General features: G+C 51.7%; 1 protein-coding gene and 1 long non-coding RNA gene across 4 annotated transcripts in view; one reads left to right on the top strand and one right to left on the bottom strand.

Annotated features, from left to right (window-relative positions):
* MAPK15 (mitogen-activated protein kinase 15) overlaps nucleotides 1–5,657 on the bottom strand; it is a 67,614-nt gene extending 61,957 nt beyond the window's left edge. Inside the window, exon 1 of one of the 3 annotated variants that reach the window (XM_048841902.2) lies at nucleotides 5,312–5,657. Coding sequence is in view for 2 of the 3 variants with exons in the window: in XM_048841900.2 (XP_048697857.2) it covers nucleotides 5,337–5,405 (69 nt within the window). In the remaining variant the exon portion in view is untranslated. The remainder of the gene's footprint in view (nucleotides 1–5,311) is intronic. The other 2 variants (XM_048841900.2, XM_048841901.2) reach the window with 2 other exon arrangements.
* A 248-nt stretch (nucleotides 5,658–5,905) lies between these two features.
* On the top strand, nucleotides 5,906–11,475 carry LOC142070895 (uncharacterized). The gene is made up of 2 exons (XR_012666812.1): nucleotides 5,906–6,396; nucleotides 9,949–11,475. It is a non-coding gene; the product is annotated as an uncharacterized LOC142070895 (long non-coding RNA).
* Nucleotides 11,476–14,103: the final 2,628 nt, after the last annotated feature.

Raw genomic sequence — 14,103 nt, 5'->3', positions numbered from 1 at the left:
TCCCCCCACTGATCACATCAAAAGTGGAGCCTTAGGCACCGACTCCGTGGGTGCTCTGGGGCTGGAGCACCCACGGGGAAAATTTGGTGGGTGCAGAGCCCCCACCAGCAGCTCCAAGATCCTTTCTGGTGCCCTACCAGGGGGCCCACCTGCCCCTCCTCTGGCCCCAGCTCACCTCCACTCCACCTCCGCCTCCTCCCCGCTCTGCTTCTCCGCAACCCTCTGGCTCCCCGCGAATCAACTGTTCCCGCAGAAAGCCTGGGAGGGCTGAAAAGCAAGCGGCGGCTTCGCCCTCAGGCCCAGGGAGGCGGAGGCCTGCCCCCTGCCCCAGCTCACCTCTGCTCTGCCTCCGCCTCCCTGGGCCTGAGCACGAAGCTGCCGCTTGCTTCTCAGCCCTCCAATGCTTCCCGCGCGAACAGCTGATTTGTGGGAAGCTGATTTGTGGGAAGGTATGCTGGCAACAAGAAGAAAGCCAAGGAATGTGTGGGCCCCTTACTGAATGAGGGAGGCAAACTAGTGACAGAGGATGTGGAAAAAGCTAATGTACTCAATGCTTTTTTTGCCTCTGTTTTCACTAACAAGGTCAGCTCCCAGACTGCTACGCTGGGCATCACAAAATGGGGAAGAGATGGACAGCCCTCTGTGGAGATAGAGGTGGTTAGGGACTATTTAGAAAAGCTGGACGTGCACAAGTCCATGGGGCCGGACGAGTTGCATCCGAGAGTGCTGAAGGAACTGGCGGCTGTGATTGCAGAGCCATTGGCCATTATCTTTGAAAACTCGTGGCGAACCGGGGAAGTCCCGGATGACTGGAAAAAGGCTAATGTAGTGCCAATCTTTAAAAAAGGGAAGAAGGAGGATCCTGGGAACTACAGGCCAGTCAGCCTCACTTCAGTCCCTGGAAAAATCATGGAGCAGGTCCTCAAAGAATCAATCCTGAAGCACTTGCATGAGAGGAAAGTGATCAGGAACAGCCAGCATGGATTCACCAAGGGAAGGTCATGCCTGACTAATCTAATCGCCTTCTATGATGAGATTACTGGTTCTGTGGATGAAGGGAAAGCAGTGGATGTATTGTTTCTTGACTTTAGCAAAGCTTTTGACACGGTCTCCCACAGTATTCTTGTCAGCAAGTTAAGGAAGTATGGGCTGGATGAATGGACTATAAGGTGGATAGAAAGTTGGCTAGATTGTCGGGCTCAACGGGTAGTTATCAATGGCTCCATGTCTAGTTGGCAGCCGGTATCAAGTGGAGTGCCCCAAGGGTCGGTCCTGGGGCCAGTTTTGTTCAATATCTTCATAAATGATCTGGAGGATGGTGTGGATTGCACTCTCAGCAAATTTGCGGATGATACTAAACTGGGAGGAGTGGTAGATACGCTGGAGGGGAGGGATAGGATACAGAAGGACCTAGACAAATTGGAGGATTGGGCCAAAAGAAATCTGATGAGGTTCAATAAGGATAAGTGCAGGGTCCTGCACTTAGGACGGAAGAACCCAATGCACAGCTACAGACTAGGGACCGAATGGCTAGGCAGCAGTTCTGCGGAAAAGGACCTAGGGGTGACAGTGGACGAGAAGCTGGATATGAGTCAGCAGTGTGCCCTTGTTGCCAAGAAGGCCAATGGCATTTTGGGATGTATAAGTAGGGGCATAGCGAGCAGATCGAGGGACGTGATCGTTCCCCTCTATTCGACATTGGTGAGGCCTCATCTGGAGTACTGTGTCCAGTTTTGGGCCCCACACTTCAAGAAGGATGTGGATAAATTGGAGAGAGTCCAGCGAAGGGCAACAAAAATGATTAGGGGGCTGGAACACATGAGTTATGAGGAGAGGCTGAGGGAGCTGGGATTGTTTAGCCTGCAGAAGAGAAGAATGAGGGGGGATTTGATAGCTGCTTTCAACTACCTGAAAGGGGGTTCCAAAGAGGATGGCTCTAGACTGTTCTCAATGGTATCAGATGACAGAACGAGGAGTAATGGTCTCAAGCTGCAGTGGGGGAGGTTTAGATTGGATATTAGGAAAAACTTTTTCACTATGAGGGTGGTGAAACACTGGAATGCGTTACCTAGGGAGGTGGTAGAATCTCCTTCCTTAGAGGTTTTTAAGGTCAGGCTTGACAAAGCCCTGGCTGGGATGATTTAACTGGGAATTGGTCCTGCTTTGAGCAGGGGGTTGGACTAGATGACCTTCTGGGGTCCCTTCCAACCCTTATATTCTATGATTCTATGAGGGTGGGGGGGTGTAGAAGCAGAGCGGGGCGGCGTGTTCAGGGGAGGAGGCGGAGCGGAGGTGAGCTGGGGCCAGGTGCGGAGCTGCCGGTGGGTGCTCTGCACCCCCCAAATTTTCCCTGTGGGTGTTCCAGCCCCAGATCACCCACAGAGTCGGCGCCTAAAGCACCACTTTTGCCCTTCTAAATTTAACAACCAGTTCTAGCGAACCGGCTCCAGCTCACCACTGCCTATAAGCATGCCTACCAATTTGAGCCCTGCATGAAGTTAGGCTTCCCCTGGTTTGCGAAATGCTCTGGGGCTTAAGTGGGAGACAGACATCCAGATGCCTAGAGTGAGATAGCAGTGATCATGCCCAGAGGCAGAAATGTAGGGAATTTTTACCCTGAAGAAAAGAAAAAAAAAAAACTTAGGAACCAAGTGAGTTTAGGTTCCTACAGGGTTTTGCATTAGTTTTAAGAAGTATTTCACTTTTCTCTTCTATAGGTTCTTGGCCTTGTCAGACCACATTCCTCCAAATAAGTCTAGTTGCCCTTTCAGGAATGTTTTCAACTGTCTTTTTACTGAAAAAGAAAAACAAAACCCTGAAAAAAATAGCTCCCAGTCTAATTGTAATAGAAAATATGACTGAAGAGTCATAAAGTGCTACTTAAAAGTAAATTGTGCATTGTAGAAGGAGGAGGGATTAAAATGACCTCTTTTCCTTAAACCCTCTATTCCTCCACTTTAGCAGCAACTTGGGTCATTTAAAGCTTTGTTTTAATTAAGAAAATTAATTGGGAGGCCTGAACTGGTTGGGTTTACCCTTTAAAAAGCATTAAAGTGTAAAGCACCCCAGCAAGTCCTGCATCCCTCAGGCTAGATCAGCAGGAAAAACCTGCTTTTTCCTAAAAAGAAAATGAGTACTTGTGGCACCTTAGAGACTAACCAATTTATTTGAGCATAAGCTTTCGTGAGCTACAGCTCACTTCATCGGATGCATACTGTGGAAACTGCAGAAGACATTATATACACAGAGACCATGAAACAATACCTCCTCCCACCCCACTCTCCTGCTGGTAATAGCTTATCTAAAGTGATCACTCTTCTTACAATGTGTATGATAATCAAGTTGGGCCATTTCCAGCACATTTCCCCCCCACACAGGAACACAGGAACTCACTCTCCTGCTGGTAATAGCCTATCCAAAGTGACCACTCTCTTTACAATGTGTATGATAATCAAGTTGGGCCACTTCCAGCACAAATCCGGGCAGAGGGTGAGAAAACCTGGATTTGTGCCGTCACCTTCAGCCCCCAACTAAAACCCTCCAACGCATTATTAAGGATCTACAACCTATCCTAAAGGATGACCCTACACTGTCACAAATCTTGGGAGACAGGCCAGTCCTTGCCTACAGACAGCCCCCCAACCTGAAGCAAATACTCACCAACAACCACATACCACACAACAGAACCACTAACCCAGGAACTTATCCTTGCAACAAAGCCCGTTGCCAACTGTGCCCACATATCTATTCAGGGGACACCATCACAGGGCCTAATAACATCAGCCACACTATCAGAGGCTCGTTCACCTGCACATCCACCAATGTGATATATGCCATCATGTGCCAGCAATGCCCCTCTGCCATGTACATTGGTCAAACTGGACAGTCTCTACGTAAAAGAATAAATGGACACAAATCAGATGTCAAGAATTATAACATTCATAAACCAGTCGGAGAACACTTCAATCTCTCTGGTCACGCAATCACAGACATGAAGGTCGCTATCTTAAAACAAAAAAACTTCAAATCCAGACTCCAGCGAGAAACTGCTGAATTGGAATTCATTTGCAAATTGGATACTATTAATTTAGGCTTAAATAGAGACTGGGAGTGGCTAAGTCATTATGCAAGGAAGCCTATTTCCCCTTGTTTTTTCCTACCCCCCCCCCCCCCCAGACGTTCTGGTTAAACTTGGATTTAAACTTGGAGAGTGGTCAGTTTGGATGAGCTATTGCCAGCAGGAGAGTGAGTTTGTGTATGTGTGTGTGTCCCCGGGAAAAAGGGGGGGTGGGTGAGAAAGCCTGGATTGTGCTGGACATGGCCCACCTTGATTACCATGCACATTGTAGGGAGAGCGGTCACTTTGGATGAGTTATTACCAGCAGGAGAGTGAGTTTGTGTGTGTGGTTTTTGGAGGGGGGGGTGAGAGAACCTGGATTTGTGCAAGAAATGGCCCACCTTGATTATCATGCACATTGTGAAGAGAGTTGTCACTTTGGATGGGCTATTACCAGCAGGAGAGTGAGTTTGTGTGTGGGGGGGTGGAGGGTGAGAAAACCTGGATTTGTGCTGGAAATGGCCCAACTTGATGATCACTTTAGATAAGCTATTACCAGCAGAACAGTGGGGTTGGATTGTTTCATGATCTCTGTGTGTATATAATGTCTGCTGCAGTTTCCAGGGTATGCATCCGATGAAGTGAGCTGTAGCTCAGGAAAGCTTATGCTCAAATAAATTGGTTAGTCTCTAAGGTGCCACAAGTCCTCCTTTTCTTTTTGCGAATACAGACTAACACGGCTGTTACTCTGAAACCTGCTTTTTCCTGCAGTTTGCTTGCCTAATGTTAAGAGTTAGCATTTAGAAAGCACAGCGAACATAAGTGAGTTAATGAATGGTCTGAGCAGGGCTAACAGCGAAGGGACTGACATGGTCATTGTTTCCGAGTGACTGGGCTGCTCTAACATGAAACATCACTGACAAATTTGAAGGCAGAGCCATTCCAAGCTTCCCACTCCACTGGCTTGTGTTTCCCTTTCTGCCCGCCTCAGGGTTAGCTTGTCCGGCATTTCCAGCGCGGTGGGGCTTTGGCCGCGGCGCGCAGCCCGTGAGCAACGCCGCAGCCCGTCTCCCGGGCAGCGGGAGCCCAGGCACCGGCGGGGGAAGGGGCGCTTCTGCCCACACGGCCCCCGGTTACCGCGGCGAGGGGCGGCCGGCCAGCGCCGCACCGCAGCGGGCGGCCTGGGTGCCATCCCTCCCTCCGGCTCCGGGCGGGGGCCAGCCGCTGGCGCTCGGAAGGCGCCGGGGGTCCTACCCCGCGGGGCAGCGGCCGCGCTCACCCCCTTGCCCAGGCGCTTCTTGATCTCGTATTTCTGGGAGACGAGCTCCTCCACCTCCGCCACGCTCATGGTGCCTCGGCCCTGGCCAGCGGGGGCCCTCCCAGGCCCCGGGGTCGCCCACAGCCGAGGGTCCGGAGCGCTGACGCCCGAGGCGCCCTCAGTCTCCCGGCGGCGCGCGCCGCCCAGCTGCCCTCACGGTGCCCGCGGAGGACACGCTGAACGTGGGGAATGGGCGCGAGACCCGCCGCCGAGGTGCAGGCCGGGGCCCAAACCGCAAGCGGGCCTGTTGATTTCTGTTGCCATAGAAACAGTGGGCGGGGTGCCGTGCGCGCAGGCGCAGAGCGTCTCACTCGCCCCCAGTGTGGGCAGTACTGCGGGCTCTTGGGTCAGCGGACCGACTCCAGGGGCGCCCTCGCGCGGCTCCGCGAGCCGCTCTTCGGCTCCCCCGCCCCTGCCGCGGGGCAGCGTCCACACACCTCCACAGCGTCCACACACATCACCGTGCGGGCGCCCCCTTGCCTGCAGGCGTCTCTCGCCTGGGACTCCATCGCGCCATTTCCAGCTGTCCCCCTCCCTCTCATCGGGGTGGGGCTGAGGGTTGGGGTGCGGGAGGGGGTGTGGTAGGGTGACCAGCTGTCTGGGTTTCGACGGGAACACCCACTCAAAAAGGGACCCTGGTGGCCCCGGTCAGCACCACCGACCAGGCTGTTAAAAGTCCGGTCGCCGGTGCTGCGATGCCAAGTCAAGCTAGTCCCTACCTGTCCTGGGGCATCGGAAGCAGCCAGCAGGTCCGGCCCCTAGTCGGGGGGTGGGGGGAAAGCAGGAGGCTCATGGTGCATGCTGCCCCTGCCCCGAGCACCAGCTTCTCCCTCCCATTGGCCAAGCTGGGGGGGGCAGTACCTCCGGGAGTGAGCAGTACACGCCATGGAGCCTCCTACCCCACCCCCCGCCTAGGAGCCAGACCTGCTGGCCACTTCTGGGGTGCAAGCGCAGTGCCCCAGGACAGGCAGGAAGCCTGCCTTAGCACTCCTGCTGCAACACTGACGAGGAGCTGCCCAAGGTAAGCCCATGCCCCAACCCTCAACCCCAACTCAGAGCCCCCTCCTTCACCTCAAACCTCTCATCCCTGGCCCCACCCCAGAGCCTGCGCCCCCTGCCCAGAGCCCTCACCCCTCCCACATCCCAACCCCCTGCCTCAACCTGCAGCCCCCTCCCACATTCCAAATCCCTCAGCCCCGCCCCCCAGCCTGGAACCCCCTCGTGCACCCCAAACCCCTCATCCATGGCCCCACCCCAGAACCAGCACCCCCAGCCCAGAGCCCTCACCCTTCCCCCACCCCAACCCCCTGCCTCAACCCACAGCCCTCTCCTGCACCCTGAACCCCTCATTTCTGGCCACACCCCCATTTAGAGCCCTCACCTTCTCCCACATCCCAACCCCCTGCCCCAGCACAGTGAAAGTGAGCGAGGGTGGGGGAGAGCAAGCCAGTGAGGGACGGGGAGTGTAGTGGGTGGGCCCTCAGGGAAGGGGCGGGGCCTCGGGGAAGGGTCAGGGCTAGGGTGTTAGGTTTGTGCCAATGGAAAGTTGGCAGCCCTAGGTGTGGGCTCTGGGAGGGAGTTTGGGTGTAGGAAGGGGCTCCAGACTGGGGCCGAGGGTTCTGGAATATGGGAGGGGGCTCAGGGCTGGGACAGGGGGTTGAGGTGCAGGAGGGGGTGTGGGGTGCAGGCTTTGGGAGGGAATTTGGGTGCAGGAGGGGGCTCAGAACTGGGGTAGTGGGTTGGAGTGTGGGAGGGGGTTTGGGATGCAGGCTCCAGCTGGGTGGTGTTAAGGAAAAGTTAGCACATGTGACTCCATTTTGGTTTGGGGCCCACCATTGTCTAAAAGCAAGCACATCATGCACCAGGAGGAGTGTTCCTTAGACACTGCATCCCTGTGAAAATCCTCCTCCTTGTCTCCAGCCTGCCTTGACTCCCAGTATCTGTTTTTTGTCAGTCTCTAACTCCCTATCTCCTGGCCTTTGATGTGAGGCCTCCCATCCTGATAATAAAAGTTACTGATGCATGGCTTTAGGACCATGCTGTGACATTAACATACTGGTTTAGCACGAGGAATGCACCAAGCAGGGATAGGTGGTAGATAAGAAAAGGGTTTGTTTATTGGCTAAGGTTTCTGATGCACGAGGGCAACATGCTTTGCTAAAAAGTATATAACCTTTGTATAATCTGTATTCGGGGTCCCCTTGTGTGCGTGTCCTATCAGGTATAATTCGTAACAGTGGCGCTTACCTCAGGTGGCTCCCAGAAGCAACCGGCATGTCTGGCTCCTAGACTCGGGTGGCCAGGCGGCTCTGCGGTGCAATCCATTGGCTGCAGTTCCCACACACAGAGAGCCCCCTGGCCGCCCCAGTGCCTAGGAGCCAGAGGGACATGCCGGTAACTTCTGGGAGCAACGCGGAGCTAAGGCAGGTAGGGAGTCTGCCTTAGCCCTGCTGTGCCACCCGCTGGACTTTTGGCCTATTAAAATCTCCCAAATGGCTTTCAATAGCCACTAGGAGATCAAGGCCAATTCCGCGAGACTCCTGGCCAATCCAGGAGGGTTGGCAACCCTAATATTGGAGGGCCAGAAAGGAGTATTAGGATAAGCTAGTCTGATCTGGTGCATAACACAGGCTATAGAATATTGCCTAGTATTAAGCACCAAACACATGTTTGAGCTAGAGTAATTGTTTAGAAAGTCTTCACTAGGGTTGCCAGGCATCCGGTTTTCAATCAGAACATCCAGTCGAAAAGGGACCCTGGGGGCTCCCGCCAGCACCACTGATTAGGCCATTAAAAGTCCTTTTGGCCACCCGCAGTGGGGCAGGAAGGCTGCCTGCCTGACTCTGCACGGCTCCTGGAAAGCAGCCGGCATCTCCCTCTGGCTCCTAGGTGCAGAGGTGGCCACAGGGGCTCCATGCGCTGCCCTGTCCAACGCTGCCCTTTTACCTTTCCTCTCCAAGCTGGGGAAGCCCATTTCCATTATCAGCCCTCTCCCACTTGGTTGCAAGGACCCCGCCCTCCATCATGTCCTGTCCTTCCGCCAGCAGGTCCAACCAACTGCCGCCAGCGGTGCGTGGCGGGGTGGCGCTCGAGGGATCCTTTCTGGTGCCCTATGAGGGGGCCCACTACCAGGTGCACTACTCCACAGGGGAGGCCAGGCTTTAGGAGGGACTGCCCCCTGGCCCAGGATGGAGGGGCTCCCGGATCCCCGAGATCCAGGAGGGCACCCGCCCTGCCATTGCCAGTGACCTTGATGGCCCAGCTCCCATAGTCGCCCCTCCTCCTTCTTCCATCGCTCTGGCTCGGGCCCCAGGGGTAGCCCCTCCCAGTGTGCCCAGATGAGGGGGTGGGCCCCGCCTCCAGCGTGTATGGTCCAGCGGGGCCCATGGAGGAGAGGGCAGCAGGGCCATTGCTGGGCACAGGAGAGGGCGCTCCCCAGGGGGAGGTTTCCCTTCCCCTCGTTGTCCCCTCCTTGCTTCCTGAACCCCCAAGTTTATCGCCCTTGCCCCCTGGCCCAACGCCTGCTGGCTGGCCCTCCACCTCGAAGGGCTGGGTATTCGTGCAGGGAAAGCGCAGCAAAAGGAAGTCTTGGGCTCAGAACCACCCCCTCAATGTGGAGGGGGGGAGGCCCCCCACAAGACCATGAGGGGGGTTGCCGCTGCTGAGTCTTCCGCCGCACCCCCTGATAGAGTCCAGCAGGTGGAGTCAGTCGGGAATGCCATGGTAGCGGAGGGGGGGCAGAATTACCCCCCTCTCAGAATCTCTCCCCAAGGGAACCTCAGATGGAGCCCCCCAACCCTTTTGTCACCCGAGCCCCCCGTCTGCGATGAGGCAATTGCTGTCTTGGTTGATGGCAGGGAGGACTCTGGGGTGGTGTGGGGAGACTTCACCTCCATCTTTGAGGAGATCGCGGCCCTGGGTCTGATCCCAATCACTGAGGCGGTGGATGACCCTTTGCCAATGGGCCTCAATCCAGGTGGCGGCTTAGTCACGCCACCCCCTCCTCCTCTTTCCCCCTTGCCCCAGGCAGCTGCCCCTGCTCTCGACCTTGGGGTACCCCTGGGTTTGTCCATCTGTCTGGCCACAGACTGGACCTTGCTCTTGGCTGCTGAGACCCTGGTGGCGATGGCCGGTGCCAAGCAGCCAGGTCCCGAGCTCTTGGGTGCGCCCCTTTTTGAGGCGAGGCAGCTGCTTCCCCACCCGGTTGGGGGCCCTGTCGCTGATGCCACCATGCCCGACGCTGTGGTTGAGGGCACTGAGCTCATTGAAGCGCCCAGGCCCGGCGTTGGTGAGGGCCCCCTTCCCATCCCCGCCCCCTCGGCCCCTGAATCTGGTCAAGAGGTGCTGCACCCCAGTGACATAGCCGCCGGGGATTCCGCTCCCACCTTTTCCCCTACCCCTGCCTCTGTTCCTGGTCCTGACACCAGCCCCGCTCCTGCCCCTGGCAACGCATTGCCCGCCTCCTTCCCCTCCGTCCCCCATATCACTGCCACCTCCGAGGTTTTTTAGTTTCCCTAGTCCTTGAACAACCCTCAGGGGGTGGTTTTCATGTCTCCCATTCCTAACCCTCTAGGGCAGTGGTCTCCAAAGTGGGGTGCCCAAGACGATCCATTGGGGGGCACGGCAGGAGGAGCACCGCCGGAACAAAAGGGCGGCGTGGCAGGAGGAGCGCCACCGGATGAAAAAAAAAAAGGGGGGCAGCCAGAGGAGCACTGCCCTAAGATTGGCCAGAATGCCACCCCTTACAGTGTGACGCCCCAGGCACATGCTTCCTATGCTGGTGCCTGGAGCCGGCCCTGCGAGGTATCCTGAAGGAAGAGTGGGAGTTCCACAACACGGAGGGGTTGACAATGGCATCCTCACTCATTCATTCACTTTCAGTGTATTGCGACGTACTGCAGTTTACGTGTGCCCGGTTAAGTGGATTTACAGATTATATTATCTAGTTTTAACTAAACTAACCCTCACAAAATGGACAAGTGGCTTAAAAAGATTCTTGCAAAGAAACCGCGGATTGAAGATAATACTAATGATGCAAGCACAAGCGAACAAGAAAATGTCAGAGCTGACAGTTCTCCTACTGCTAGTACGAGCTCTTCGTCAGCCATATTATCAGATCTGACAAGAAGTTGGCCAAAAAAATTCTGAATTATCAAGAAGAAGGCTATTTGAAATATGGATTTACATTCACTATCGTTAACAATGAACCTCGCCCTAAGTGTATATTGTGCCTTGAGATATTAGCTCAATTCATATGATATTCATATGATAGTATGAAGCCATCACGATTAGCAAGACATTTAAAAACTAAGCATCCAGAACATGAAGACAAACCTCTACTATTTTTTCAGCGATGTTTAAAGTCATGCAATACTCAATCCAGTGCTTTACAAAATTTCACTAAACTCAATGATAAATGTTTAGAAGCCTCTTTTGAGGTTTCTTACTTTATAGCGAAAGACAAAAAGCCACATACCATTGAGGAAACACTTGTTCTTCCTGCCGCAGTAAAAATGAATGAAATAATACACGGAAAACAGTATGGCGACAAACTAAAATGCATTCCTTTGTCAGCAAATACTGTTGGAAGACGCATAGAAAACATTGCTGAAGATTTAAAGAAACAAGTATTAGAACAAATTACGCAGTGTGGGAGGTTTGCAATACAGTTGGATGAAAATACAGATGTTTTTAACATGTCTCAGCTTATGGTGTTTGCTAGATTCTGTTTCAATAATGAAATACACAAAGAACTACGTTTTTTGTGAGCCACTAAAGGAAAGATGTACCAGAGAATATATATTCTCAACAGTAAATGACTTATTTAATAAAAACAATGTTTTATGGAAAAACTGTGTAAGTGTAACCACTGATGGAGTGGCTGCTTTGACTGGAATAAAGAAAGGATTCTGGGGTAAGGTTACAGAGGTAGCACCACATGTGAAATTCATTCACTGCATCGTTCATAGGCAAGCTATTGCAGCAAAGAAGTTGGAGCCACTAAAAAAAGCACTAAAAAATAATAATATTTTAGTGAGAGCAAAAAGGTTTTTTGTACCGTTAATAAATAAATGAATAAATAAAAAATATTTTAAAAATATTGTTTGTTTCATCTTTATCTCATCCTTTTTTAATTTCTATTTTTGTGTATGTTTTATAATGTACATGATATATTAGTACAGTAGTATATGTATGTAATTTATCATAAATAAATATACATATTGGGGGTGCGTGCTCAAAAATCTTTTACTGATAGGGGTGCGTGATTGAAAAAGGTTTGGAGACCACTGCTCTAGGGGCTGCTCTCTTCCCTCCACTGCCCCATCCCCCACCAGAGATGGAGATGGGTTGTGCGGCGCCACAGGGGTCCGCCTTCTGTTTGCCCATCTCCATGAGCTGCGGGACTGTTGCAGGGGCCCAGCCGGAGGACAGCAGCGGGTCCGTGACCCCATCCCCTGTTGCGCTGTGGGATGAGCTCCACTGCTTCCTGTTGGAAACCAGGTTTCAGAGTAACAGCCGTGTTAGTCTGTATTCGCAAAAAGAAAAGGAGTACTTGTGGCACCTTAGAGACTAACCAATTTATTTGAGCATGAGCTTTCGTGAGCTACAGCTCACCTCATCGGATGCATACCGTGGAAACTGCAGCAGACTTTATATACACACAGAGAATATGAAACAATACCTCCTCCCACCCCACTGTCCTGCTGGTAATAGCTTATCTAAAGTGATCATCAAGTTGGGCCATTTCCAGCACAAATCCAGGTTTTCTCACCCTCCACCCCCCCACACACAAACTCACTCTCCTGCTGGTAATAGCTCATCCAAAGTGACCACTCTCCCTACAATGTGCATGGTAATCAAGGTGGGCCATGTCCAGCACAAATCCAGGCTTTCTCACCCCCCCCCTTTTTTTTCCCAGGGACACACACACACACAAACTCACTCTCCAACAGTGGCACAGTTGGCAACGGGCTTTGTTGAACTACAATACCCACCTGCGGAAGTGAAGAAACAGATTGATAGAGCCAGAAGAGTTCCCAGAAGTCACCTACTACAGGACAGGCATAACAAAGAAAATAACAGAACGCCACAAGCCGTCACCTTCAGCCCCCAACTAAAACCCCTCCAACGCATTATTAAGGATCTACAACCTATCCTGAAGGATGACCCAACACTCTCACAAATCTTGGGAGACAGGCCAGTCCTTGCCTACAGACAGCCCCCCAACCTGAAGCAAATACTCACCAGCAACCACATAGCACACAACAGAACCACTAACCCAGGAACCTATCCTTGCAACAAAGCCCGTTGCCAACTGTGCCCACATATCTATTCAGGGGACACCATCACAGGGCCTAATAACATCAGCCACACTATCAGAGGCTTGTTCACCTGCACATCCACCAATGTGTTATATGCCATCATGTGCCAGCAATGCCCCTCTGCCATGTACATTGGTCAAACTGGACAGTCTCTACGTAAAAGAATAAATGGACACAAATCAGATGTCAAGAATAATAACATTCATAAACCAGTCGGAGAACACTTTAATCTCTCTGGTCACGCGATTACAGACATGAAAGTTGTGATATTACAACAAAAAAACTTCAAATCCAGACTCCAGCGAGAAACTGTTGAATTGGAATTCATTTGCAAATTGGATACAATTAACTTAGGTTACCTTGCATAATGACTTAGCCCCTCCCAGTCTCTATTCAAGCCTATTTCCCCTTGTTTTTTCCTACCCCCCCACCCCACCCCAAAACGTTCTTGTTAAACCCTGGATTTGTGCTGGAAATGGCCCAACTTGATTATCATACACATTGTAAGGAGAGCGGTCACTTTAGATAAGCTATTACCAGCAGGAGAGTGGGGTGGGGGGAGGTATTTTTTCATGCTTTGTGTGTATAAAAAGATCTTCTACACTTTCCACAGTATGCATCCGATGAAGTGAGCTGTAGCTCACGAAAGCTTATGCTCAAATAAATTGGTTAGTCTATAAGGTGCCACAAGTACTCCTTTTCTTTTTACAATCCCAACTATGTATACAAATTGATGGGATCTAAATTAGCTGCTACCACTCAAGAAAGAGCTCTTGGAGTCATTGTGGATAGTTTTCTGAAAGCATCCACTCAATGTACAGCAGCAGTCAAAAGAGTGAAAAGAATGTTAGGAACCATTAGGAAAGGAATAGATAATAAGACAGAAAATATCATAATGCCACTATATAAATCTATGTTATGCCCACACCTTGAATGTTGCATGCGGTTTTGGTCACACTATCTGAAAGAAGATATATTAGAATTGGAAAAGGTACAGAGAAGGGCAACAAAAATGATTAAGGGTGTGGAACAGTTTCCATATTAGGAAAGATGAAAAAGACTGGGGCTTTTCAGCTTGGAAAAGAGACAACTAAGAGGGGACATGGTAGAGGTCTATAAAATCGTGAATGGTTTGGAGAAAGTGAATAATGAAGTGTTATTTGCTCCTTCCCATAACACAAGAACCCAGGTTTCAGAGTAGCAACCGTGTTAGTCTGTATTCGCAAAAAGAAAAGGAGTACTTGTGGCACAAGTACAAGAACCCAGGGGTCACCAAATGAAATTAATAGGCAGCAGGTTTAAAACACACAAAAAGAAGTACTTCACACAATCCACAGTCAACCTGTAGAACTCATTGACAGGAGATGCTGTGAAGGCCAAAAGTATAACTGGGTTCAAAAAAGAAT

This window comes from Caretta caretta, chromosome 2, assembly GCF_965140235.1.
Source record: "Caretta caretta isolate rCarCar2 chromosome 2, rCarCar1.hap1, whole genome shotgun sequence".
NCBI classification, from domain to species: domain Eukaryota; kingdom Metazoa; phylum Chordata; order Testudines; family Cheloniidae; genus Caretta; species Caretta caretta.
Note: the sequence above shows the minus strand (reverse complement) of the source record. Positions and strands in the feature narration are given on the sequence as shown.